Below are 27,083 nucleotides of genomic sequence, written 5' to 3'. Positions count from 1 at the left end.
TTACTTACAAAAAAAATTAGCGTAACAGGTGATTTTTTTTCTTGGACCAGCACTCAGGCGATGACCCCTACTCATGCAAAGCATTGTGTTGGAACTAGGAAAATAGGTTATGGGAGGGAGCATAGAGGGGGTAGTGTTTATTGACATTAGATTTGAATTTTCCTTTATTGAAAGTTAAAGAATTCAGGAGGAAGCTTATTCCACATACGACAGTACGGCTAAAGAACGAATTTTCTCTGTAATGTGTTGTGCGATCCCTGATGAGCCCTTGCCGAAGAACGTGTGTTGCGTAAAAAACTGCGGGTTTCGGGAACAAGTTCCCTAATTTCTGCAGAGCACATACCATTGTAGTATCGGTAGAACAGTGAAACACAACTCACATTGCGACGATGTTCCAGTGAGTCAATAGAGCTGGATACCCTACTGTCACCGATAAACACATTCGCCCACTCCTGTACGCGGTTGAGTAACTCCAAAATTCGACTTCGAAGCTCCGGCCCGCAGTTGTATTCCATTTTAGGTCGGATATAAGTGGTGTAAATAGTAAGGAGATCAGATGGAGTGAGTAATTCTTACACCGTTTTAGAAAACCAAGGCACTTGAATGCTTCTTTCGACACTCGAAAAATGTGTTTTGTCCAGCGGACATCGCACTGAATACTCATGGTACCGTGAAATAGCTCCCAATGAAATAATTCCCATCAAAAATTAAATAATTCCCAAATTTGAAAAATGAAATAACTACCAAAGGGTAAAATTAAATTACTCCCAATAATCGACGGTTTCATAATTTTAAAAAGATTACTCCCAAAATGGTGAAATAAATCCCGATGAAATAAATCCCAAGAAATAATTCCCAATCCGAAGCAATTTATTTATGTAATCTAAAATAAGGAACTACAAAAGTGAAGACTTTTCTGAGCGAAGCCAGTTTTTGATACATCCCAGAGGGGGAAACCGTAGCGCCCGGCCGAAGGCCTGCAATGCAAAAAACTTTTCTGAGTGAAGCCAGTTTTTGATATTTATTAGTGAAATAACTCCTAATTCCCAAAATAAAATTAAATAAAACCCAACAAAAATTTCATTCGGACTTGTTTCATTGGGAGTTATTGCATTATGAAATAACTCCCAACAAAAAATTATGAAATAAGTCCTAAGTTGTATGAAAAATTTGTTGGGTGTTATTTCATTTTTTCGTGGGGAGTTATTTCATTTGGGAGTTATTTTACGGTACCAATACTCATGCCTAGAACATCAAGAGCTTCTGATTAATTAATATGTAAACCACACATGAAAACAGATGCAGCAACATGATCTGTTGTGCGTTTGTGTGTTGACATACAACTTTCAGCCTTGCGTGCGTAGAAATCGACTCTATTCGCACAACCCCATTCAGAGATTGTCATAAGATCTTGGTTAAGCGTATCATTCATGTTTTGCCTCATTGCCAAAGTCTCCGACATGATTGGTCTATTATTGAATGCATATGAATGGAAAATGTTGCTGTCATCTGCAAAAGAGTAGATAGGGTTGGAAGTTTGACGTAGAAGGTCGTTTATAAAGATAAGAAATAGAGTAGGAGAAAGAACGGAACCTTGCGGTACCCCCGAATTGATCTTGAACTCGTTTGATGAGATTCCATCTATAACAACTCGTATAGTGCGATCTCTGAAAAAGCTCGATATATCGAGAGAAGCTATTACCGACACCAAAAACAATAAGTTTTGCTAAAAGCACACCATTCCATACTCTATCAAACGCTTTAGAAATATCTAAAACCACCAATTTTTGCGTAGCGAATCAGTTTCTGCATTTTTGTTATAACGCCAGATTCTGAATGCTTCCTCTCTAGATCTGATTGCATTTTGCACTTCTGATTAAACCAGGATTTTTCCAAAGTTTTAGTCGAAATTTTCATTAATGGAATGAATGTCATCCCCATCATAATTATGTTTTCCACCATTTCCGGTATGGCATTGTCTTAGAAACAGAGTTTCCAATTAAAATGTCTAAAGACCTCGATGAGCTCAGCTCAACGAGCCTTTTCGTAAATAAAAGTTAAGTTAAAAGCGTTTCGTAGCTGGTCGTGAAACGTTACGAAGCTCCGAGAGCAAAAAGGAGGCGGAAATGGTACAATGATCTGAATTACCAAGAGGTGCAAAACATCCACTTCATACTTGTCAGGGTGTGAAGTTAGAAAAAGGTCGAGGATGTTATTTTGGTGCCCATCAACGCGTGAAATATGCGTTGATTCATTCACTAATTGCGCAAGGTGATTGTGCGCCGTGAATTGTTCAACATATTGGCCTTCTGTAATTGTATGACTTGAATGATGAAGCCAAGAGGAATTGTGAACATTAAAATCACCAGCAACAACAATTTCACTGTTCAGACAACTCTCAAGAATCTTCGATATGGAATCGGAAAGGGCAACGAAGCTAGATATAGTAATATCACTTCCCGCGAGAAACCCGAAGTGTAAACAGTGTGCCCTGATTTTGAACTTAACTCAGAGACATTTAAATTCTACATCATGCGTACCTGGTGAAAATGAAATAAAAAAACAAGCGGAGTCATATTTGAAAAAGTTAGAAGTTCACCCAACCCCACTTGCACGAACATTAATGAGAAGTAAAGGCTACATCCGACTAAGAAGAAGGACCCCAACAGACCAACTGTGGTGGGACGTAAATAAAAATTAATATTTAAATTTATTTTGTGAAGATACAATAAATAAAATTTGAAAAAAATGCGTACCTAATGATTGGCATGTATATACGCAATGAAATTGTGTACCAGTTTCATTGCGTATATACATGGCAATGCCCCGATGAAAGTTAAAAAGCGACAGAAAGTGATACCCAGGTATCTGAAAATCCTGTGAATCAGCATTTCACATAAGGCGAAAACATCCTGTGATTTGCTAAAAGAAAGTGAAGACAATATGGTGGCCGTCACATTTTAGCAGCCCCACAGTGGTATAAAAAAGAGATAAATAAATCTGTAACTTCTAAGCCCTTAGTCCGATTTGAATTAAATTTAACACAAGCAAAGAAGAAGTTTTTATTTTTGAGGTCCCCAAAGTAAGATACCTCGGTAATGTTTAATTTTTAAAACGATCCAAGTTTTTCGTCTGCATTACGATTTCAAAAAAACTACATATATAGAATCTCCTCATCGAGCACTATAAAAAAGACTGACTCCAAAGTTATATGCATTTGAACAAAGCGATTTCTCGCTAGTTTTTGGTAAAAAAAATACTTTTTTGTTCTTTCAAAAATGTCTAGGAAGATGTATTAGGAATTTACACTTTTAAAAGCTAACTTTACACTTAATATTTTAAATTTTGAAAATTGTTGATACCGAAGGGACCAGGTTCATCCAAAAAATGTCTATTTTTTATGTAAATTTCAACTTTAGTGTAAAAATTCTCAAATCGCCAAATATCGCAAATTCTCAGATGGCCAAATATGTTCTTAATTATTTTGAAAAGGGTACCGATACCCAAGCCCCTTATCTGGATACTATAGCCAAAAAAATACAATTTTTGGGATTTTTCAAGTCTTTTTTGAGAATATATACATTGCACTATGGGGCAGCAACATATATGGTGACTTGTGGCGATAAATGAAAAATGCGTTTTACAAAACAAACGATATGTCATTGGAAAGAGGACACTTTTCTACATATAGTTTGTTCAGAACATTTTTTTTCAAAGCTTTGGTTTAAGAGTAGCAGCAGTCCAAACGTAAAAAAATACTACATTTAATATCTATTAAAAATTAGTTTAACTTTTAAACTAACGCTAAAACATAAACGATATATTTAACTTTATTCTCATAAATTCAGATCTTGTAATGACACGACTCTGAAAAAGGCCCAAAAAAAATATAAACGATCTTCCACAGGAGGTATCGGAATTTTTCGTGCCAACCTTCGATACATCAACTTCAGATGAAAGCGATATGGACATTTATTCAAAAATTTTGGTATTTTTATAATAATAGGGTTGAAATCTTCTAGAAACAATCAAGTTAGCAAAATTTTTTTAATTTTGTTACAAAGTAAATGGGTTCTAAAAAAACGTACAACACTAGTATAAAACGAAAAAAAAATATTTAAATTCAATGTGTAATTTGTTTATATTTAGATCAGTACAGCAATTCTGTAACTTTTTAACGACAAAATTTTGTCGTTAAGTAATCAAAATTCGTTAGTTAACAATATTTATCGTTAAGAGATATTCCGAATTAAATTTTACCGATTATTTTCGTTAAAAATAGTCGGTAGATAACGAAATTTGTCGGTAGGTTAACGACAAATAAAATGTTCTAGTTAAGCCATAACGATAATTGTTTAGGAGTTAGTTTTGTAACATAAATATTCGAAATAAATTGTTTTTTGAAAGTACGGTTGGTCAGCTTTTTTGTGTTTGTTAGATATGGACTGATTTGGGGTTTTAATATAAAAATTAACATGCTTTAATTATCTTTTTAAGATAAATTTGGACATATATTTGGTCAATTCACAAGGTCTCTTATCAGTCATATTGTCATAATGTCCTATATATCTCGTCTCGGCGGCTCGGCTTAACCGACTCTTAGGCATTCGGCGCAGGTCTCTGCTGGCTGGTTACGATAACACAATAAACATAGCATACATAGTAGTATTATTTTAGGACTTTTTAGCTTGAAAAGCAATAAAAACCACTGTGAAATATTAGGACATTATGAGACCTTGTGAATTGACCAATTATATTTATTTTGAAAAGCAATACAAACCACTGTGAAATATTAGGACAATATGACATGATAAGATACGTTGTGAATTGACCAATTATATTAATTTTAGAAAATAATATTCGAATTTTAAGAGCAACTTTTATTTGGGGCATAATATCCATAATTAACACATTTCTGGAGTGTATAATGTTTATCCCTATATTCAATTTCCATTTTTGGCGATGTGATACAATTATAAGCTTATATAAAAGTTATAAAATCGTTTTTAAGACAGTATTCTAAGAAGGAAATTCATCTGAATTTGTCGACTGTCCTTATAACAACACATATCTAAATTCTGAATTAATGATCACTTGTGGTGGCATAGACATATGTATTACACTGGGTTACTTTTATTTTTAGAAAAAAACTCTTGTTCTTTTGATTTCAGAAGGTTTCGCAAACATATTTGGGTAAGCTGATGCTTGATTTTTATATATAAATGCGATTATTTATTCACACGACTACGAATTTATCTGCAAACACAAAAAAATATTAAATATTTTTATGATTTTTTAATTTTAAAAATTTTGACATTTATATTTTTAACTATATTCATCGTTAAAATTTATTACCGAGAGATATTGTTAACTTCAAATAGTGAATATTAAATTCGTTAAAGCAACCGATAGTTTTCGTTACTTAACGACATCGGTAGGAAAGTATAAAAAGTTACAGAATTGCGATACAGGATTAAAATAAAAACATTCATTTAAAATATTATCGTTAATAAAAACGCATAAAAAATATAATTTTTAATTTTGTTTTTAACAAAACGTACTTTTTTCATTATTTTTTAACAAAAGGTTCTTTTTCCGATATTAAAATGGTTTTATATCAAACATGCTTAACATTTAATGTGGTGACTTATGGCAGTTAGATGTATCTATTGATAAGTAAGAAACTTGTTACCATTTCCAGGTTCATGCAGTTTTTTAAGGGGGCGAAGTACATTTTATCTGCGGCTCATCAATATAATGTAATTTAATGAATTTAAATGACTAATAAAATAATTAGAAAAATTAAAAAAAAAAATACATTTTTCTTTGATTTCAGTATTTTTCACTTTATTTTGTTCGGTGGGTTATAATATTTTTACATATTTAAAATCTAGAGAAAATTACCTTTTCAATGATACCAATAACTTACATCAAAACCCAGTGGTTGATTTATCGCCCCTTTTAACATATCTTTGCCCCTATGTGCATTGCAATGCCTCGATGGAAATTAATAAGTTATAGAAGGTGATATCCAGGTATATGAAAATCCTGTGGATCAGTAATCACAGATACCTGGGTTTCACATAAGGCGAAAACATCCGCCGTTGGAGACAAACATGAGCATATACTGAGAAAAATTCGATCACTACCCACTAGAGTGTCCCTTAGAATTAAAGTTTTTGAAATGTTGAAATGAAAACTTTCGTAATGACCTAAAATACCACCAAATATTGTTTAGCTTGTTCTAAGAATGGCAACCCGTGCCGACTTTCGATTTAGTTTTGAGGTACATTATAAAGGGGAAAAATGCATTTTTTTCAGTTTTTTTTTAAATGTTTGCTATTAAGTAATTACTTTTGCAATTTAATTTAATAGAATCGAAATGTGTACGTAATTGTCGTTCTAAGGAGATATAAAAGACAAAAATTGGTTAAAAAATGTTTGTTGAGTCATACCACATTTTTTATTTGAATTTGAATTTTTTTTTTAATGAATTAATTATTTTAAATCATTGCTAATTACCCTTGCATTTTGACAATTAACTATCTTTGAATTACCTACTCTAATTGTCAGAATGCTTGGGTAATTTTACTTAAGTGTTATATTGTCAAATAGAATAAGAAACCATTTTTAAAAAATAAATTACTCTTGTACTAATCTAGAAAGCCACCGGTTTTGTATTTTTTACTTTTGCGAAATATTAGATTTTTTTTAATTCAGTTCCGAAAACATTTTGAAAAGTTTGCTAAACCTTAAAAATTTTTAATTAAGTGCAAACGGTCCTTAAAAAATATTAAGGAACAACAATGTTAAAGTTATTAAAAAATCGCCATGCCATTAACGTGTCCCAGGCCACTAATACAAGAAATGTAGGAACAAAATTAACACATTTTGAGAAATATTAAAACAAAAGTTTATTCTTACTTAAAATATATCCATATTTACTTCTATACATATATGTTTTTTATCTTCATATGATACAGTTAACCTATTCGCAGGTATAACCAAAAAATATATTTTTTTTAACGGCAGTTTAAAACTCCAATTTAAAATTTTTAAAAATTTTGTTTCAGAATTATTTGATCATCATATGGGGATTTATTTACAACAAAATAGGGAATAAAAATGTGAAAAAATATGTCAATTCCTACTATAGTTTTTCCGTACCTGCGATATAAATTTTGCGATTTTCGAGAAAAACTAATTTTTTGGCCATATTTTGGCGAATGAGCTTAATATTATAGATCAGAATATTATAGATCAGGTAATTTTAAATATAGTCTGAAAGTATTCCTAAAATCGGAAAACGTTAATTCTTATCTTTAAAACTAGCTGACCCGGTGCGCTTCGCCACCCCAATTAGAAGAAAGAAATAGTAAATAGTCAAGTCTCACTTTGTGAATCTAATTGAAAATGTCTAATTTCATATTTCTGGGTCCATTATTATAGAAAATGCAAAATGTGTTCCTAATTTTAAATTTTTAGGTTTATTATTATAAAATATTCAAAAAGTACCATTGCAATAAGGAAATAGTACCATTGATTATCACTTTTAAATTCGCATTCACTAAACCATAACCCGTCAAGTTTGTATTTTAGATTTGTATATCATATCCTATATTATCAACTAATTTTGTTTCTATAATACTTAAGATTTAATAAATTATCACAAAACCGAAACCGATCGGTTTTTAATTTTTTAAAACCGAAACCGCGGTTTTGAAATTCTTCGATTTTTTAGAAACTCTAGGTCCATTATTATAGGAAATTCAAAAAAGTACCATTAGAATATATAAAAAGTACCAAAAATCCCCCACTTGTGGTTTCCCACTCACTCGGGTTCATATGAATTCTAACTGACTTAGGACCGAGTATGCTTAATTTCATGTTTTTAAGTCCATTGCTATAGAAAATTAAAAAAAAGTACCATTAGAATAAACAAAAGGTACCATGAGGTATCCGCTTGAATTTTCAATCACTTAGGACCATATACGCTTAATTTCATATTTTTAGGTCCATTATATTATAAATTTTGAAAATTGTTGATACCGAAGGGACCAGGTTCATCCAAAAAATGTCTATTTTTTATGTAAATTTCAACTTTAGTGTAAAAATTCTCAAATCGCCAAATATCGCAAATTCTCAGATGGCCAAATATGTTCTTAATTATTTTGAAAAGGGTACCGATACCCAAGCCCCTTATCTGGATACTATAGCCAAAAAAATACAATTTTTGGGATTTTTCAAGTCTTTTTTGAGAATATATACATTGCACTATGGGGCAGCAACATATATGGTGACTTGTGGCGATAAATGAAAAATGCGTTTTACAAAACAAACGATATGTCATTGGAAAGAGGACACTTTTCTACATATAGTTTGTTCAGAACATTTTTTTTCAAAGCTTTGGTTTAAGAGTAGCAGCAGTCCAAACGTAAAAAAATACTACATTTAATATCTATTAAAAATTAGTTTAACTTTTAAACTAACGCTAAAACATAAACGATATATTTAACTTTATTCTCATAAATTCAGATCTTGTAATGACACGACTCTGAAAAAGGCCCAAAAAAAATATAAACGATCTTCCACAGGAGGTATCGGAATTTTTCGTGCCAACCTTCGATACATCAACTTCAGATGAAAGCGATATGGACATTTATTCAAAAATTTTGGTATTTTTATAATAATAGGGTTGAAATCTTCTAGAAACAATCAAGTTAGCAAAATTTTTTTAATTTTGTTACAAAGTAAATGGGTTCTAAAAAAACGTACAACACTAGTATAAAACGAAAAAAAAATATTTAAATTCAATGTGTAATTTGTTTATATTTAGATCAGTACAGCAATTCTGTAACTTTTTAACGACAAAATTTTGTCGTTAAGTAATCAAAATTCGTTAGTTAACAATATTTATCGTTAAGAGATATTCCGAATTAAATTTTACCGATTATTTTCGTTAAAAATAGTCGGTAGATAACGAAATTTGTCGGTAGGTTAACGACAAATAAAATGTTCTAGTTAAGCCATAACGATAATTGTTTAGGAGTTAGTTTTGTAACATAAATATTCGAAATAAATTGTTTTTTGAAAGTACGGTTGGTCAGCTTTTTTGTGTTTGTTAGATATGGACTGATTTGGGGTTTTAATATAAAAATTAACATGCTTTAATTATCTTTTTAAGATAAATTTGGACATATATTTGGTCAATTCACAAGGTCTCTTATCAGTCATATTGTCATAATGTCCTATATATCTCGTCTCGGCGGCTCGGCTTAACCGACTCTTAGGCATTCGGCGCAGGTCTCTGCTGGCTGGTTACGATAACACAATAAACATAGCATACATAGTAGTATTATTTTAGGACTTTTTAGCTTGAAAAGCAATAAAAACCACTGTGAAATATTAGGACATTATGAGACCTTGTGAATTGACCAATTATATTTATTTTGAAAAGCAATACAAACCACTGTGAAATATTAGGACAATATGACATGATAAGATACGTTGTGAATTGACCAATTATATTAATTTTAGAAAATAATATTCGAATTTTAAGAGCAACTTTTATTTGGGGCATAATATCCATAATTAACACATTTCTGGAGTGTATAATGTTTATCCCTATATTCAATTTCCATTTTTGGCGATGTGATACAATTATAAGCTTATATAAAAGTTATAAAATCGTTTTTAAGACAGTATTCTAAGAAGGAAATTCATCTGAATTTGTCGACTGTCCTTATAACAACACATATCTAAATTCTGAATTAATGATCACTTGTGGTGGCATAGACATATGTATTACACTGGGTTACTTTTATTTTTAGAAAAAAACTCTTGTTCTTTTGATTTCAGAAGGTTTCGCAAACATATTTGGGTAAGCTGATGCTTGATTTTTATATATAAATGCGATTATTTATTCACACGACTACGAATTTATCTGCAAACACAAAAAAATATTAAATATTTTTATGATTTTTTAATTTTAAAAATTTTGACATTTATATTTTTAACTATATTCATCGTTAAAATTTATTACCGAGAGATATTGTTAACTTCAAATAGTGAATATTAAATTCGTTAAAGCAACCGATAGTTTTCGTTACTTAACGACATCGGTAGGAAAGTATAAAAAGTTACAGAATTGCGATACAGGATTAAAATAAAAACATTCATTTAAAATATTATCGTTAATAAAAACGCATAAAAAATATAATTTTTAATTTTGTTTTTAACAAAACGTACTTTTTTCATTATTTTTTAACAAAAGGTTCTTTTTCCGATATTAAAATGGTTTTATATCAAACATGCTTAACATTTAATGTGGTGACTTATGGCAGTTAGATGTATCTATTGATAAGTAAGAAACTTGTTACCATTTCCAGGTTCATGCAGTTTTTTAAGGGGGCGAAGTACATTTTATCTGCGGCTCATCAATATAATGTAATTTAATGAATTTAAATGACTAATAAAATAATTAGAAAAATTAAAAAAAAAAATACATTTTTCTTTGATTTCAGTATTTTTCACTTTATTTTGTTCGGTGGGTTATAATATTTTTACATATTTAAAATCTAGAGAAAATTACCTTTTCAATGATACCAATAACTTACATCAAAACCCAGTGGTTGATTTATCGCCCCTTTTAACATATCTTTGCCCCTATGTGCATTGCAATGCCTCGATGGAAATTAATAAGTTATAGAAGGTGATATCCAGGTATATGAAAATCCTGTGGATCAGTAATCACAGATACCTGGGTTTCACATAAGGCGAAAACATCCGCCGTTGGAGACAAACATGAGCATATACTGAGAAAAATTCGATCACTACCCACTAGAGTGTCCCTTAGAATTAAAGTTTTTGAAATGTTGAAATGAAAACTTTCGTAATGACCTAAAATACCACCAAATATTGTTTAGCTTGTTCTAAGAATGGCAACCCGTGCCGACTTTCGATTTAGTTTTGAGGTACATTATAAAGGGGAAAAATGCATTTTTTTCAGTTTTTTTTTAAATGTTTGCTATTAAGTAATTACTTTTGCAATTTAATTTAATAGAATCGAAATGTGTACGTAATTGTCGTTCTAAGGAGATATAAAAGACAAAAATTGGTTAAAAAATGTTTGTTGAGTCATACCACATTTTTTATTTGAATTTGAATTTTTTTTTTAATGAATTAATTATTTTAAATCATTGCTAATTACCCTTGCATTTTGACAATTAACTATCTTTGAATTACCTACTCTAATTGTCAGAATGCTTGGGTAATTTTACTTAAGTGTTATATTGTCAAATAGAATAAGAAACCATTTTTAAAAAATAAATTACTCTTGTACTAATCTAGAAAGCCACCGGTTTTGTATTTTTTACTTTTGCGAAATATTAGATTTTTTTTAATTCAGTTCCGAAAACATTTTGAAAAGTTTGCTAAACCTTAAAAATTTTTAATTAAGTGCAAACGGTCCTTAAAAAATATTAAGGAACAACAATGTTAAAGTTATTAAAAAATCGCCATGCCATTAACGTGTCCCAGGCCACTAATACAAGAAATGTAGGAACAAAATTAACACATTTTGAGAAATATTAAAACAAAAGTTTATTCTTACTTAAAATATATCCATATTTACTTCTATACATATATGTTTTTTATCTTCATATGATACAGTTAACCTATTCGCAGGTATAACCAAAAAATATATTTTTTTTAACGGCAGTTTAAAACTCCAATTTAAAATTTTTAAAAATTTTGTTTCAGAATTATTTGATCATCATATGGGGATTTATTTACAACAAAATAGGGAATAAAAATGTGAAAAAATATGTCAATTCCTACTATAGTTTTTCCGTACCTGCGATATAAATTTTGCGATTTTCGAGAAAAACTAATTTTTTGGCCATATTTTGGCGAATGAGCTTAATATTATAGATCAGAATATTATAGATCAGGTAATTTTAAATATAGTCTGAAAGTATTCCTAAAATCGGAAAACGTTAATTCTTATCTTTAAAACTAGCTGACCCGGTGCGCTTCGCCACCCCAATTAGAAGAAAGAAATAGTAAATAGTCAAGTCTCACTTTGTGAATCTAATTGAAAATGTCTAATTTCATATTTCTGGGTCCATTATTATAGAAAATGCAAAATGTGTTCCTAATTTTAAATTTTTAGGTTTATTATTATAAAATATTCAAAAAGTACCATTGCAATAAGGAAATAGTACCATTGATTATCACTTTTAAATTCGCATTCACTAAACCATAACCCGTCAAGTTTGTATTTTAGATTTGTATATCATATCCTATATTATCAACTAATTTTGTTTCTATAATACTTAAGATTTAATAAATTATCACAAAACCGAAACCGATCGGTTTTTAATTTTTTAAAACCGAAACCGCGGTTTTGAAATTCTTCGATTTTTTAGAAACTCTAGGTCCATTATTATAGGAAATTCAAAAAAGTACCATTAGAATATATAAAAAGTACCAAAAATCCCCCACTTGTGGTTTCCCACTCACTCGGGTTCATATGAATTCTAACTGACTTAGGACCGAGTATGCTTAATTTCATGTTTTTAAGTCCATTGCTATAGAAAATTAAAAAAAAGTACCATTAGAATAAACAAAAGGTACCATGAGGTATCCGCTTGAATTTTCAATCACTTAGGACCATATACGCTTAATTTCATATTTTTAGGTCCATTATATTATAGAAAATTCAAAAAGTACCATTAGAATATAGAAAAAGTACCAAAAAGCACCCACTTGTAGTTGCCCACCCACTCGGGTCCGTATAACCGTTATTTAGGCCATAATTTTGTAAATCACGTCACCAAAGTGATGTTTATGTGCAAAGCAAAAACAACATTTCACACATTTTAAAAATTTGTTTTTGTTTTGTGTACACAATTTTCAAATTATGAAATGCAAATCAACGCTTGAATTTTTGTGCGTTTTTTTGGTTCACAATTTGTACATAAAACAAAAACAAATTTTTGAAATGTGTGCTTTGCACATAAATATCACTTTGGTGACGTGATTTACAAAATTAGGGCCTTAATGTTTCTAGGTTCATTGGTGAAGAAATTACAAAAAGTACCATTTGAATAAAGAATAAGTACCAAAAAGCCTCCCCCTAGACTTCTCACTCACTTAGGACCATATATGTTTAATTTCGTGTTTCTAAGTCCATTGTTATAGAAAATTCAAAAAAGTACCATTATAATATAGAAAAAGTACTAAAAAGTATACACTTGTGGTTTTCCAGTCACTCGGGTTCATATAAGCTTTATTTCATGATTCTAGGTTCATTGGTGAAGAAATTACAAAAAGTACCATTCGAATAAAGAAAAAGTACCAAAAAGTCGCCCCCTAGAATTCTAACTCACTTAGGACCATGTATGCTCAATTTCATGTTTTAAAGTCCATTGCTATAGAAAATTAAAAAAAGTATCATTAGAATGAACAAAAAGTACCATGAAGTATCCGCTTGAATTTTCAATCACTTAGGACCATATACGCTTAATTTCATATTTCTAGGTCCATTATATTATAGAAAATTCAAAAAGTACTATTAGAATAAACAAAAAGTACCAAAAAGTTTCCCCCTAGAATTCTCACTCACTTAGGACCATATATGCTTAATTTCATGTCTCTAAGTCCATTGTTAAAGAAAATTCAAAAAAGTACCATTAGAATATAGAAAAAGTACCAAAAAGCCCACACTTGTGGTTTCCCACTCACTCGGTTCCATATAAGCTTTATTTCATGTTTCTAGGTTCATTGGTGAAGAAATTACAAAAAGTACCAATCGAATAAAGAAAAAGTACCAAAAAGTCTCCCCCTAGAATTATCACTTACTTAGGACCATATATGCTTAATTTCATGTTTCTAAGTCCATAGTTATAGAAAATTCAAAAAGTACCATTAGAATAAAGAAAAAGTACCAAAAAGTCTCCCCCTAGAATTCTCACTCACTTATGACCATATATGCTTAATTTCACGTTCCTAAGTCCATAGTTATAGAAAATTCAAAAAAGTACCATTAGAATATAGAAAAAGTACCAAAAAACCCACACTTGTGGTTTTCCACTCACTCGGTTTATTATAAGCTTTATTTCATGTTTCTAGGTTCATTGGTGAAGAAATTACAAAAAGTACCATTCCAATAAAGAAAAAGTACCAAAAAGTCTCCCCCTAGAATTCTCACTCACTTAGGACCATATATGTTTAATTTTATGTTTCTAAGTCCATTATTATAGAAATTTCAAAAAAGTACCATTAGAAGAACAAAAAAGTACCTATACCCAGCAAAAACTTTTCTTACAAATAAGCCGAAAAATAAGGGGAATTTGACGATTCAACTACTTATTTTTCTACTGTAAGAAGTCATTATTTTTGTTCGCGATGTCCCAAAAGTAATCCTTTATATTTTGGCCAGAAATAAGTTGTTTTGTTAGTAGAGTTATTTATAGAATTTTTATTTACACAAAAAAATAAAAATAAAAAAAAGTAAGTCGCAGACCCGATTCGAACCTGCAACCTTCTGTTTGGTAGTCTGCCGTTGTGCTCACTGCACCACTGCTTAGTTATTTGACTGTGCATCAAATAATGGTTTTCACACAGTAATGCAATATTCTTTTCTGTTTTTCTAAAAATAAACATGCAATAAAAAAATGGGCAAATTGAAAAAAAGTAACAGTTTTTTTGTTTTGTTTGTTTATTTTGTTTTTTTAGACTTTACTACTTAAAAAGTAAGTTATTAAAAAAGACATTATTAAAAAGACATTGTAGCCTTTGTAAGCGAAGTTTTTGCTGGGTAGTACAGTTCACACATTTTGGTACCTAAATATTATCCCCTATTCCTAACACTAACTTCACTCAAATACATATCAGCTAACTTTAATGTCGATAACTGAAATAATTTAAAATATTAAAAAAGTACCATTAGGAGAAAAGTACCAATTTCCCTTTTCTTACTTGGGGTGTTCAAGTATTGAAATTTAAAAATATCCATTTTGCCAAAATTGTTTATGCTACAGGCATGTATCAAAATATTAAAATCTGTGTTAATGTGCCCAAGAATAAATATGTTTTAAAAAAAGTGCCAAACTGTTTACCCGGATTTGGCCCAATATACACCTTGGCACTCGAGTTCCAAATAACACCCTGTTAGTTAATTTTTGTATGAATCCAGGAACCAACGTTAAAAAAATTATCAAAATTGGCTTAATAATTTCAAATATAATGTATTTTCCCGATTTTATCCCCTTTTTGGTACCTTTTTTATCCCCATTGAGGTAATACAATTTCATTCAAATAAATTTCTGTAACGTGGTGGGAGCTCATAATAAAATATTCGTATGTCTATTTATAGAAAAACATATCAAATTATAGAAAAACATATTTTATGAAAAAGTACCAAAAATAAACACAATTTTTATCCCTTAAAGGTTCGAATTTCCAAAAAGTACCAAACTTATATTTTTTATTTTTTGTTAATTAAAGAATACGATTTAAAATTTGTTTCTATGTTTATTAGTTTAAAAGATACATATGGTGCAAAAAAAGTACCAAAATACAGTTTTTACCCGTTTTCTCCCCTAAAAGTTTCGAATTTCCAAAAAGTACGAAACACCTGTCAGCTTATTTTTTAAATGGAGTAACATGCTATTTTAAGTTTTTTTGTATTTTTATTAGTTTTGAAGATATAAGGTTACCGAATTTACCCGTTTTTACCCTTTTTTACCCCCTAAACGTTCGAATTTCCAAAAATCCCTTCTTATCGGATAGTTCTGGGGAGGGAGGAACCCACAGTTAAAATTTCGTGATTCTAGCTTCAGCCGTTTGGGCTGTGCGATGATGAATCAGTCAGTCAGTCAGTCAGTAACGTTACTCTTTTATATATATAGATTGCGACTTGTACTTTGCGCCAGTCATATGAACAGGTAAAATAAAAATAGAAATAAAAAAAATTTGGGAGTAATTTCATTCAAATGAAAAAAGTGTTCAACAAGTATATATGCATAGGCTTAAAGAGGACACTTTGGCCTTTCCTGGTAGTAAAATTTGTTTAATCCCTTTTGACCCTAAGCTCTTTTATTCCACTGAAATTCAAATTTGACTAAAATATTGTTACGAAATTGTACCTGAATTAAAATATAACGATTTTAACGGCTGATTTAAAAGTAGCCTAATGCTTTCAAATAACAGTGCTGTAATAGCAAACTGTAACATATCTGTGGGCATTATTAACATTGAATAAAAGCCGTTTAGTAGTTTGAAAATGGTAACAACTCTTTATTTATTCAAATGTACAACAACAGATTTAAATAGTCAATGTTTTTTTATACACGTTTATAAATTCTCAGAAATACAGACACTTTATAATGTACACGAATTCACTTGAAAAATACAGCACACTTTAAGGGACTCAGTTGATGTTTATTCGAATAGCGTCTCTGATAAAACTGACTAACGACTGCAACCTCTGCCACTATTTATAACACTGCCATCTGCACTCTAGATTTCTCTTTAACTGTCAGAGGTTTCTATCTGTGGTGTACTTTCGAATTCGAATATACGGTCGCAGCAAACAGCGTTGCCAACTTACGATCAATGGTCAACTGAAAGCTTTTATAACCGATATAGATATTTTAGAACATTTTTTTTTTGATGGACAGATAACTTCTTGAATTTTTCTCCAGTTTTAATTTCATTAAAATCGATTCAGCAGTTGTTGAGCAATTTAAGGTTAAAGTGAAAATGCGGATTTTTTTATTTTTTGCATCAGCTTTACTTATAAAAAAGTTGTAAGCTGATAAAAACAAGTAAGGAAGTATGATCGGGCAAGCTCGACCCTATAATACCCTACACTATAATTTATTTTCGTGAATAATTTTCGGAAGGGGGCATTATATGGGAGCTATGACTAATTATCGACCGATCGCCATGAAACTAGGTCAAGTGATTTATGTCTATATGGAAGTTATTTGTGTTGAATTTTGTGTTTATACCATAATTTTTAACAGATTTATGTTTGTTAAAGTGATTTTCGGAAGAGGGTCTTATATGGGAGCTATGACTAATTATGGACCGATCGCCATGAAATGATTTATGTCTATATTAAAGTTAACTATGTTGAATTTTGTGTATATACCAACATTTTTAACCGATTTATACACGTTAAAGTGATTTTCGGAAGCGGGCATATATGGGAGCTATGACTAATTCCGCTCCAAATAAAACTTATTTGGATCGGAATTTGTGGAGATACATATATAAATTAAACATTTATGACCCATAAAGTCCAATTTCGAGAGCACATTTGTATGGGGGCTAGGTGAAATAATGGACCGATTTCAGCCAGTTTCGTCCTTGGGCCGAAAAACTTATATGTACCAAATTTGATCGAAATATCTTCAAAATTGCGACCTGTACTCTGCGCACAAGGTTTACATGGACAGCCAACCAACCAGCCAGCCAGCCAGACGGACGGACATCGTTTAATCGACTCAGAAAGTGATTCTAAGTCGATCGGTATATATAGGTGGGTGTTAGACCAATATTTTTGTTCGTTACAAACATCTACACAAACGCATTATACCCTCCCCACTATGGTGGTGTAGGGTATAATCACGCATTTTGTTTGTGTAAAACTATACTGAGCTTGTCAAAAACCGCTCACTGCAATATCAAGCGACAACAACTATATCAAGCATAAGATAAGGTGGTTTCGATAGCACAGCTGATTATTTTTTTCTTCACTTGTTTAGAGACTCGAGCTTTCAAATTGACTAAAGTTTATTATTGTTAACAAAGCAACAAAAACAAGAGGTAGACTTTGACAGGTCCAGTCACATAACTTGGGGGTCACACGATCAAGTTTTGCCTATCAATATTTAATACACTCTCACTTTTTTACTACTACACTCACACTTTTAAGAATTGAAACGACCCAGCAGTTAAGCAAGTAGTCAATGTATCCCTTAAAGACAGTAATTGTCACAAATGTCTTATCATTTGGCTGACTCCAATTTATATATTTTGGTCATTTGACACGTGTGTGCACTTTGTAGTGCAGAGAGAATACAATTGGTCACTTTATACATCCCAAGTAATCTAGGGTGAAGACAATTGACACTTAAGTGTCTCTAAGTAATTTGGAGTGTAGTCACTTTAAACGTTTTGTGAGTAATTCGTACAAACTTGTTTTATACAAATTGTGTTGATATAATTCTCATTCAGTTTATTTTTATTTTTGCTTAAGTATACTGATACCATGTAACATAGCATGAAGCCTATAGTCACTTTAGTGTCTCTTAGTAACCTCACCATAGGTCACTTCAAACTCTTTTTTGTTGTGCTCTTTATTTTAACCACCAGAAGCGTTGACTACTTTCGATCAGCTATCAGATAGTCACTTTGTAATCAAAAGGGACATGCACGTGTTAAAATAACTAATAAAGCAGCAGATCAAGTAACCAGTTAAAAAGCTAGTAAGGTAACCGAAGCTATGTAACTAGTATGTGAAGCCTACTTTGGACCAGCTATTAGACAGTCCCATTGTAATCAAAAAGAGACAAATTTTTTTTTTATTTATGTTTATTATAATATCCCTGCTTTTGATTTCTAGGCCTTACAATATGTAATTAAATCTTAAAACTAAACAATTATTGTTCTCTCAGTGGAGAATCATATTTGGAAAATTAGATGAGTGGTAAATCAGCTCTACGCAGCCTTGAGCTGTCTTTAGTTACAGTAAGTAGCCTTTCGAGCGGGTTCGGATGATGATGTAATTTTGATAAATAAGCTTCACGAGTTTTTCTGAATTCATCCTTGACCAAACGTATATCTAAGTCTCTGTGGATGTTCTCGTTTCTTATGTACCATGGAGCTCCCGTCATGGTTCTTAGAATTTTGGGTTGTACCCTCTGTGTAAGATCTATACTGGTATTGATTGCTGTTCCCCATAATTGGATTCCGTATGTCCAAATTGGTTTTAATACTGTCTTATACAGGATGACTTTGCAGTTAAGGCTTAATTTCGATTGGTGGTGGATTAGCCAGTGTAAATTAGAAGCTTTAAGTTTCATGTGGAGCTGCTTGGCTTCTATGTGCCGACGCCAAGTAAGACGTCTATCTAAATGAATGCCAAGGTATGTAACATGGTCAGACTGTGGGATGTTCACTCTGTTTAGTGTCACTGGTGCACAATTTCCTCTCCTAAGTGAAAACGTTATGTGCTTGCTTTTGATTTCATTCACTTGTATTCTCCAATTTTTCAACCACGTCTCCACGTGCCTGAGATAATTATCAAGGTCTCTAGATGCTACATTTAAGTCCACATGAGAACTAAGAATTGCAGTGTCATCTGCAAAGGTGGAAATGGTTAATTCTTCGGACTCAGGCAAATCTGAGGTGTACCCTGAGGTACACCAGAATTGATCGCATAGTCGCCCGTCTCACAACCGCCGCATTTTATCCTAAACAAGCGATCCGATAGGTAAGACTCTAGTATTTAGTGTGTACCAGAAGGCAGTAGGCATTTAATCTTGTGTATTAGACCTTTATGCCATACCTTGTCAAAAGCCTGGGCAACATCTAGAAATATTGCCGAACAGTACTTTTTTAGTTTGAAAGATTTTCGTATCTCTCCAGTTAGGCGGTTAACTTGCTCAATTGTTCCGTATCCGAATTGATGATCTGTGATAATGTTTTGACTATTTAAGAATGTTAAAATTTTCCCTTGGATTATTCTCTCAAATAGTTTAGACAAACAAGGCAATAACCTAATAGGTCTGTAGGATGATGCCAATGATGATGTCAAATCCTTTCCTGGCTTGGGTATCATTATAATTTGGGAGATTTTCCAATCATTCGGAAATACTCCTAGAGGGGTTTTTAATCATGGAAGATGTAATTAAATCATAACCTGGAGATTTTTTAGTTTAAGATTGTCCTTTATGATCTTCTGAACATCTTCTATACTAACATTGATTAGCTCGGAGTCTGTTAATATGCCAACAGGTAAATCCCCCAATACAAAATTATTTGATGGGGGTTTGGTTGGAACACATTACTTAAGTGTTCAGCGAAAACTACGGCTTTATCCTTTGCACTACGTGTCCAGGAACCATCAGATTTTCTTATCGGACTTTGACACTCTACCGGTGGCTTAATGTTCTTAGCTGACTTCCAAAGGGAGAAGTTTGTGTGCTTAGTACTGGTTAAACTTTCAATATAGTTTCGATTTCTGCGATCCTCTTCAGACTGAAGGTCTCTTTTTAATTTCTTACTTGCAATGGACAGCTCCCACCCTAAATTATGAGCAAAATCACTAGTTCGGAACTGTCTCCTAGAACTGCTGGGGAACTTGCATTCAATTTCTCATTCAAGTTGGTGTTTCAATTTTCAATCAAGAAAACAGCTGATTACATTTTTTTGCACAATTTGTACTAAAATTGTTTTCAAGTTGCGTGCAGCCTCAATTTTTATAAATTTTGACAAACAGTATATGTAAAAACTATCAAGAAAAACTTGATCGTGTGGCGGCAGCACATTATTTAAACACAAATCAATAAAAAATGATCACATGATTTGTTGCACAGACCTTATTAATAGACCTCGTGCAAATCATTTTGCAATGCAAGACCAGTTGCCAATTTCTCATTCAAAGAATATTGAGCAAACCGCTTACAGCTACCTTCAAAAACAACACTCACCAAAAAACACCATGATGAGGCAGAAATAATCCATTTGTAGCCAAATCACGAAGATATGTGTCAACTGTTACCATATATCCAAGACGTTCGTAAGTTAGATTTTGCCAAAATAAAAAGTCAAAGATTGTATATCTTGAAAGGGCCCATTTTGGAAAAAATGTCAAATTTTTTATTATACCCTTTACCATGAGTGGCAAGGGTATATATAAGATTGTCATTCCGTTTGTAATTTCTACATTTTTCATTTGCGATCCCACAAAGTATATACAGATATTCTGAATCGTTATAGATAGCGAAGTCTATATAGCCATGTCCGTATGTATGTTCAAATCAACTTTCCGTGCCCCCAAATAACTTACATACATGATTTATACATCAATATATCGGGAATTCTTTCGGCTCGGTTGATATTTAAAATCGACAAAATCGGTCCAAAAATGGCTGTGACAAATAAGAAAAAACCGGGACAACCTCGATTTTTTGGTCATTCATATAGATAATATGGATATCTAATGATAGATATTTTAAAGTATATTGCAACGATGTATATAAGGCTATAGTAAGTTGGACCCACAATGGGTAAAAATCAGGAAAAATATTTTTTAACCCGAATTTTTTTCATCAAAAAAATTTTTTGTCATAAATTCTTTTTCCAAACAAAAAATTAAACTTAAACTTTTAAAAAAAAATTAAAAAACCATTTGGAAAAAAAAAATTTTGAAAACAATTAAAAAAGAAATTAAATTTTGTTTACCTAAAAATATTTAAAAAAAATTGTTAAAGTATAATTTTGTGAAGGGTATAAAGATTCGGCACAGCCGAATACACATAGCTCTCTTACTTCTTTTTTAGAGAGATTGACCAATCTTGTTGAAAAATTGTGTCTGAATTACATCCAATAGGACTAACCTTGGGCAAATCGGAAGACATCGATTTCATTAAATCCCGCATATAATTATTTATTATATAAAATATATATCAAACATAGTTGTCAAATAAGTTGAAACACGTATAAAAGATATTTTTGTTGGTTGACTTACATTTTTGGAATCCATTACTATTTGTATAGTGGTAGTTTTATATAAAAATCTGAAAAAAATGGAATAAACATACGGTGAGTGACCTTTTACAATATATATACATAAAAATGTATCTAAGATAAATTAAAATTTGCTAAGTTTTCTATTAAAATATAAGCGGTATTCACAATGTAGAGTACTTGGACTAGTACAAAAGCAGTAAAGCTATTTCTTGACAAACATTTCAACTTCTAATGTATTTTGTTTTTAGTTTTTTGATATTGTGCTCTTTCACCACATTACCAGGCAAAGTACTCTACATTGTGAATACCGCTATAGTAAATTTCAGCATTTTTAAGCTTAAAGTTTAAAAAAATACAGTTTTTTAATACATATTTATTTTATTTTGAAATTATTCTTATTACTAGCTGACAGACAGAAACTGTTTGAAATGTGTGAAAATGAGTTAAAAACAGAAAGAAAACGTATTTTCAATGATATTTTTATTGATATATGTTGGTTTAGTTTATGTTTGATTTACATTTGATTTGAAAATATGTACAATGAATCTTATGGTCCTAGAATAAAATATACATAGAAGCGTTAAGCTGGAGGTCCACACAACGCGTTTTACGCTTTCTCGCATTCTACGCGGCTGTCAAAAAATTAAAATCAATGGCCCATAATCATAGTCAAAAATAAAGTACATTTTAAGAGAATTAAACTCGACTTTACTTAAGAGTGGACTTTAGGTCTATCATAGATGATGCTGTTGTTAAATGATGCTGTTGTTAAATTTTTAAGTTACAAGATATTGGTAGATATAGATGATGCTGTTGTTAAATGATATTTTGCAATTATTGAACAGTTATCAATAAAATTAGTACCAAAATATCGTAATTATGATATTAATCTTATCTTTTCCATTTTTCCACAACAAACAACTTTCTTTCTTTAGATGTCCCGGTTACTTTTATTGTTTACGTTTTTTTTAATTTTGTATGTCAGCTGTTCAGCTTTGCCACTTGTCTGTTTTTGTTGTATATTGTACACATTACATTTTCTACATTTGCGGTGGCACCTAGTTAAAGTCGGTTCGATTTAAAACATACTTTAATTTTGACTATGGTTGCAAATTTATAAAAAGCAGGTTTTTATTTTAAATTTGTTTTTAAAAAGAACCGACTTTAGTGTTTGACTATGATTATGGGCCAATGTATTTGTACGCTGCAAGTTATTATTACAAAAGCATAGAATGCCTTGACGCGTAGAATGCTTAAAGTAGATCTACTTTCTACTTTTATAAGCGTCACACGAACATGTCAGCTGATTTTGACAATTTATATTCTTTTTTGAATGGGTTTTTTTCCATTTTAATAAATTAAAACAAGTTTAATGGTGAAAAATAAATAAAAGCTGCAGAAAACGCGAAGTTTTTTTAATAATAAAACAAAAAATTGACGCTTAAAAAGCATTGCATGTAACTTGAAGCGTAAAATGCGAAGTAGGTATGAAAAGCACGCAATGCTTTGACGCGTAGTGTGGACCTCCAGCTTTACTGAGAGACAAACAACCAAATTCTTTTGTTGAAAACCTAAGTCTTGCAACAACAAAATGCATGTAAATGATTTACATATGGCTTCAAGATAGTAAAGGGAAATTGGCACTTTTTCTTCTAATGATACTTTTTAACTTATCGATAAAAAGATAGGGAGCTTATTGGTATTAAAATACCGAAAAGAGAGACCTTTTTTAATTTTCTGGCTATGATCGAAGGGAATCCTCTTTATTCTAGTATTATAATACATACCAGTTTAATTAAAGAAATTTCTGCTATTTAAAAAAATACAGAATAACATAGTTTCAAATATTAAAATATTTTATAGTACACTATTTGCAAAAAATATTTAATATTTTTTATCTTATTTTAAGTGAAACTAAATATTGTTACGATTTACAAAAATTTGATTTGGTACAATTAGTTTCAAAAAAGTACAATTTTTAATGCTTGTTGGTACAATTTTTAAATTTCATTTGCCATCCCTGATGAGCTATGATAATATGCCGCCGACAATTTTGTTAAGATTGTTGATTTGATTATTATTAACAAATAAAGCCTTAAAAATATTGGCATCTTTTATTTAGTTCACTAAACTTTTCTTTCAGTGGAGCTCTCTTTCGCTCACCAACATAAATACAGTTTTAGTTTTGGACATCTCTGATGTAAATCAATATATTTTGTAGTTGTGTTAGCCATACAATTTGGGAGAGAGTAATTATTTTTAATCTCAGTTGCGCCCAAGGCGAATTTATACAAGGTGGAGTCAGTCAAACAGCTGATAATTTTTTTTTTCGCTTTTTGGTTCTAACAACTGTCTAAGCTTATTAACAAACTATTTATTGTTTAAATAAATAAGTAAAGCCCTCACTTTTCAATTATCTACACTATATTAAGTTTAAATACTTATTTGTTTAATTTTTCATTTTGGTTTTTTGACATTTGTTAAGACCAATCGTTGTTTTTGTAGAACTGACACCACCTTGTATGAATTCGCCTTGGTTGCGCCTCTAGTTCTACCCTATTCTAATGGTATTCTAGTTACATTTTGGTTGAAAAATCGATGTTCAGGTAACCAATTAATATACATAAAGAAATATTTTTTTCGATTGGTAGGATATCATAATTTCGTTCATTGCAATTCTCTATGATACAAAACATTTTTTGTCTTATTTTCTGGCACGTAAACAAATAATTCTGATGGTGTTCCTACACGGGAACAGGGGACATTCAATTGATCTTTAGAGAAGCATGTATTTTCAAGGTAATACCGCTAAATACCCTTTAGATTTGTTAATTGTCATTGCGAATGCAAGCCTTACCGGAAACTGCAAGTTTTAACTATTGTTGCTTCGATGACGTTATTCATCAGGTTATTTATTTACCGCAAGTCGGGTGCCATTACAAAGTCGTGGTTGGTTAATGTTTCGTAATATTATAACCCGGTTAATTCCAGCGAGTTTAAAAAATCGGTTGGATAGTTAACGACTCATCTAGGGAAGTAGCAATTTCATTTTGAATCTTAAAATTCAATTTGTCGACATCAATGTTTTTCGCAGCCAATGTAGCACGTTCGCTGAACCAATCATGAAATTTTTTTAATTTTGTGCAATGTTTGGATACACCTTTCGGATGAGTTCGGATTTTGATTCGGTGAACTGAAAGCGACGGTAAATTGAATACAGCCGATCGAAATGTCACCCGAGATGTTGCCTTTGCCAATGTCTAGCAATTATTTGGGAAATACTTCTCCAGATTTATCGTTCTGGAAAACGTTCTCATGTTCACAACGGATTGATTCGGAGTATAGTAGCGTTCGGCAAATTCATCATTCCGGTACATTTAAAAAAATCTGGTCAATTTGTAGATGGCAGTCGAACAACTCCTTGTAATACATTCTCCACAGTAAAGTACACCCATTTTCCAGATGTACGGCTACATGAACAACATGAATGAAAAATGAAATTGAGTGACTTCATCGTTGGAATTTTCCGCACTAACTCCAATCACAGACATGTCACTGCCTTTGGTCACATATTTGCAGATGTATTTGATAAGTGGGCGTGGTCAATTTTTATTTCAGTAAAAACTTAAATTGGATTACTAGATAAATCAAAAAAATTTGGCGTAAAAGTGGGCGTGGTAAATTTTTCTTTCAATAAAAACTTAAATTGGATTACTACGAACATTTAAGAAAAAATTAGCCATATCGGTGCTGCCGATATTAGATAAATCGAAAAAAGAGGGCGTAAAAGGAGGCGTGGTCAATTTGTCCTTCCGTAAAAACCTGAATCTACATATTTATGTGGAAAGCAAAAACTAAATTTTAAAAAATTGATTTTGTTTTATGGGGCATTTCACGTCAAGTGAACCAACTTTTGAAATCGATGTCTTCCGATCGCGATGAAATTTGCACCAATGTTAGTTCTATTGGATAGTAATTCGGACACCATTTTTCAACAAGATCGGTCAAGAACTCTCTGAGTTATAGGAGGTCAAAATTTGACATTTTGGCCAAACAGGTGTTTTTTTTTATCCATATAACTTATTACCTATTCTTCTTAGCAAAATGTGTCCCAAATAGTTTAGATAGCTATTTATGCAATCTTTCGAAAAAAAAAATTAAAAAAATTTAATAAAATATTTTTGATTTTTTTTTTTTAAATCAAAAATATGTTTGACTTTTTTTTTCAAAATGGGCCCTTTTTATTTTTTTAAGAAAGCTTAGGTCTTTTCCTAAGCGACCTATATGGTCGCTTAGTGGGATGCGAGTGGGATATCTATCAAAAAAAATATTTTGTAACTCAAGATTTAAAATTTTTGAATTTTTTTGCAAAATCAAAAACTTTGTTGACTTTTTTTTAAAAAAATGGACCCATTTTTTAATTTTTTTTTTGCTCAGAAGAAAGCTTATGTGTTTTCCTTTAACACCCTTTTTGTCGCTTAGTGGGATGCGAGTGGGATATCTATAAAAAAATGTTTTGTAACTCAAGACATACAATTTTTTACTTTTTTTTGAAAAATCAAAAACCTTTTTGACTTTTTTTTTCCAAAATGGACTCTTTTTTTATTAATTTTTTTTCTCAAAAGAAAGCTTAGGTCTTTTACTTTAAAACCTTTTTGGTCGCTTAGTGGGATGCGAGTGGGATATCTATCAAAATTTTTTTCATAAGTTATATGGATAAAAAAAACACCTGTTTGGCCAAAATGTCAAATTTTGACCTCCTATAACTCAGAGAGTTCTTGACCGAACTAACATTGGTGCAAATTTCATCGCGATCGGAAGACATCGATTTCAAAAATTGGTTCACTTGACGTGAAATGCCCCTTATATAAAAAATTTCAAATTATGAAAGGCAAATCAATGCCTGAATTTTGGTGCGTTAGTTCTGTTCAGAATTTGTATACAAAACAAAAACAAATTTTTAAAATTTTTGAAGTTTTGTTTTTGCTATTTACATCAGGAAAACTCAGATAACTAAATTTTACTGCCTCGTTTTCACTTCTCATTTTTCTATATAAGATACATTTTTCGGACTTGAACTTGAAGAGCTAACAACACTGCCTCTTTTTTACTACTCAATTTAAATATATTGTTACGTTTTTACCTTTTTAAAAACGGCGGTTTCTTTCCTTTATATAAACCGGATACTTATGATTGCAAATAAAAGCAGTTTAGTACTATCTATCTATCTATCTATCTATCTATCTATCTATCTATCTATCTATCTATCTATCTATCTATCTATCTATCTATCTATCTATCTATCTATCTATCTA

General features: G+C 31.1%; 1 protein-coding gene across 1 annotated transcript in view; it reads right to left on the bottom strand.

Annotated features, from left to right (window-relative positions):
* The window catches only part of LOC135957371 (F-actin-monooxygenase MICAL3), a 513,724-nt gene that overhangs the window by 434,045 nt on the left and 52,596 nt on the right, over positions 1 to 27,083 (bottom strand). Inside the window, exon 3 of the mRNA XM_065508105.1 lies at positions 21,767 to 21,815. Coding sequence (XP_065364177.1) covers positions 21,767 to 21,781 — 15 coding nt within the window. The 5' untranslated portion in view covers positions 21,782 to 21,815. The remainder of the gene's footprint in view (positions 1 to 21,766; positions 21,816 to 27,083) is intronic.

The sequence above is a fragment of the Calliphora vicina genome, chromosome 4 (genome assembly GCF_958450345.1).
Source record: "Calliphora vicina chromosome 4, idCalVici1.1, whole genome shotgun sequence".
Classification (NCBI taxonomy): Eukaryota; Metazoa; Arthropoda; class Insecta; order Diptera; family Calliphoridae; genus Calliphora; species Calliphora vicina.
The sequence above is the reverse complement of the archived record's forward strand: the minus strand, read 5'-3'. Positions and strand labels throughout refer to the sequence as shown.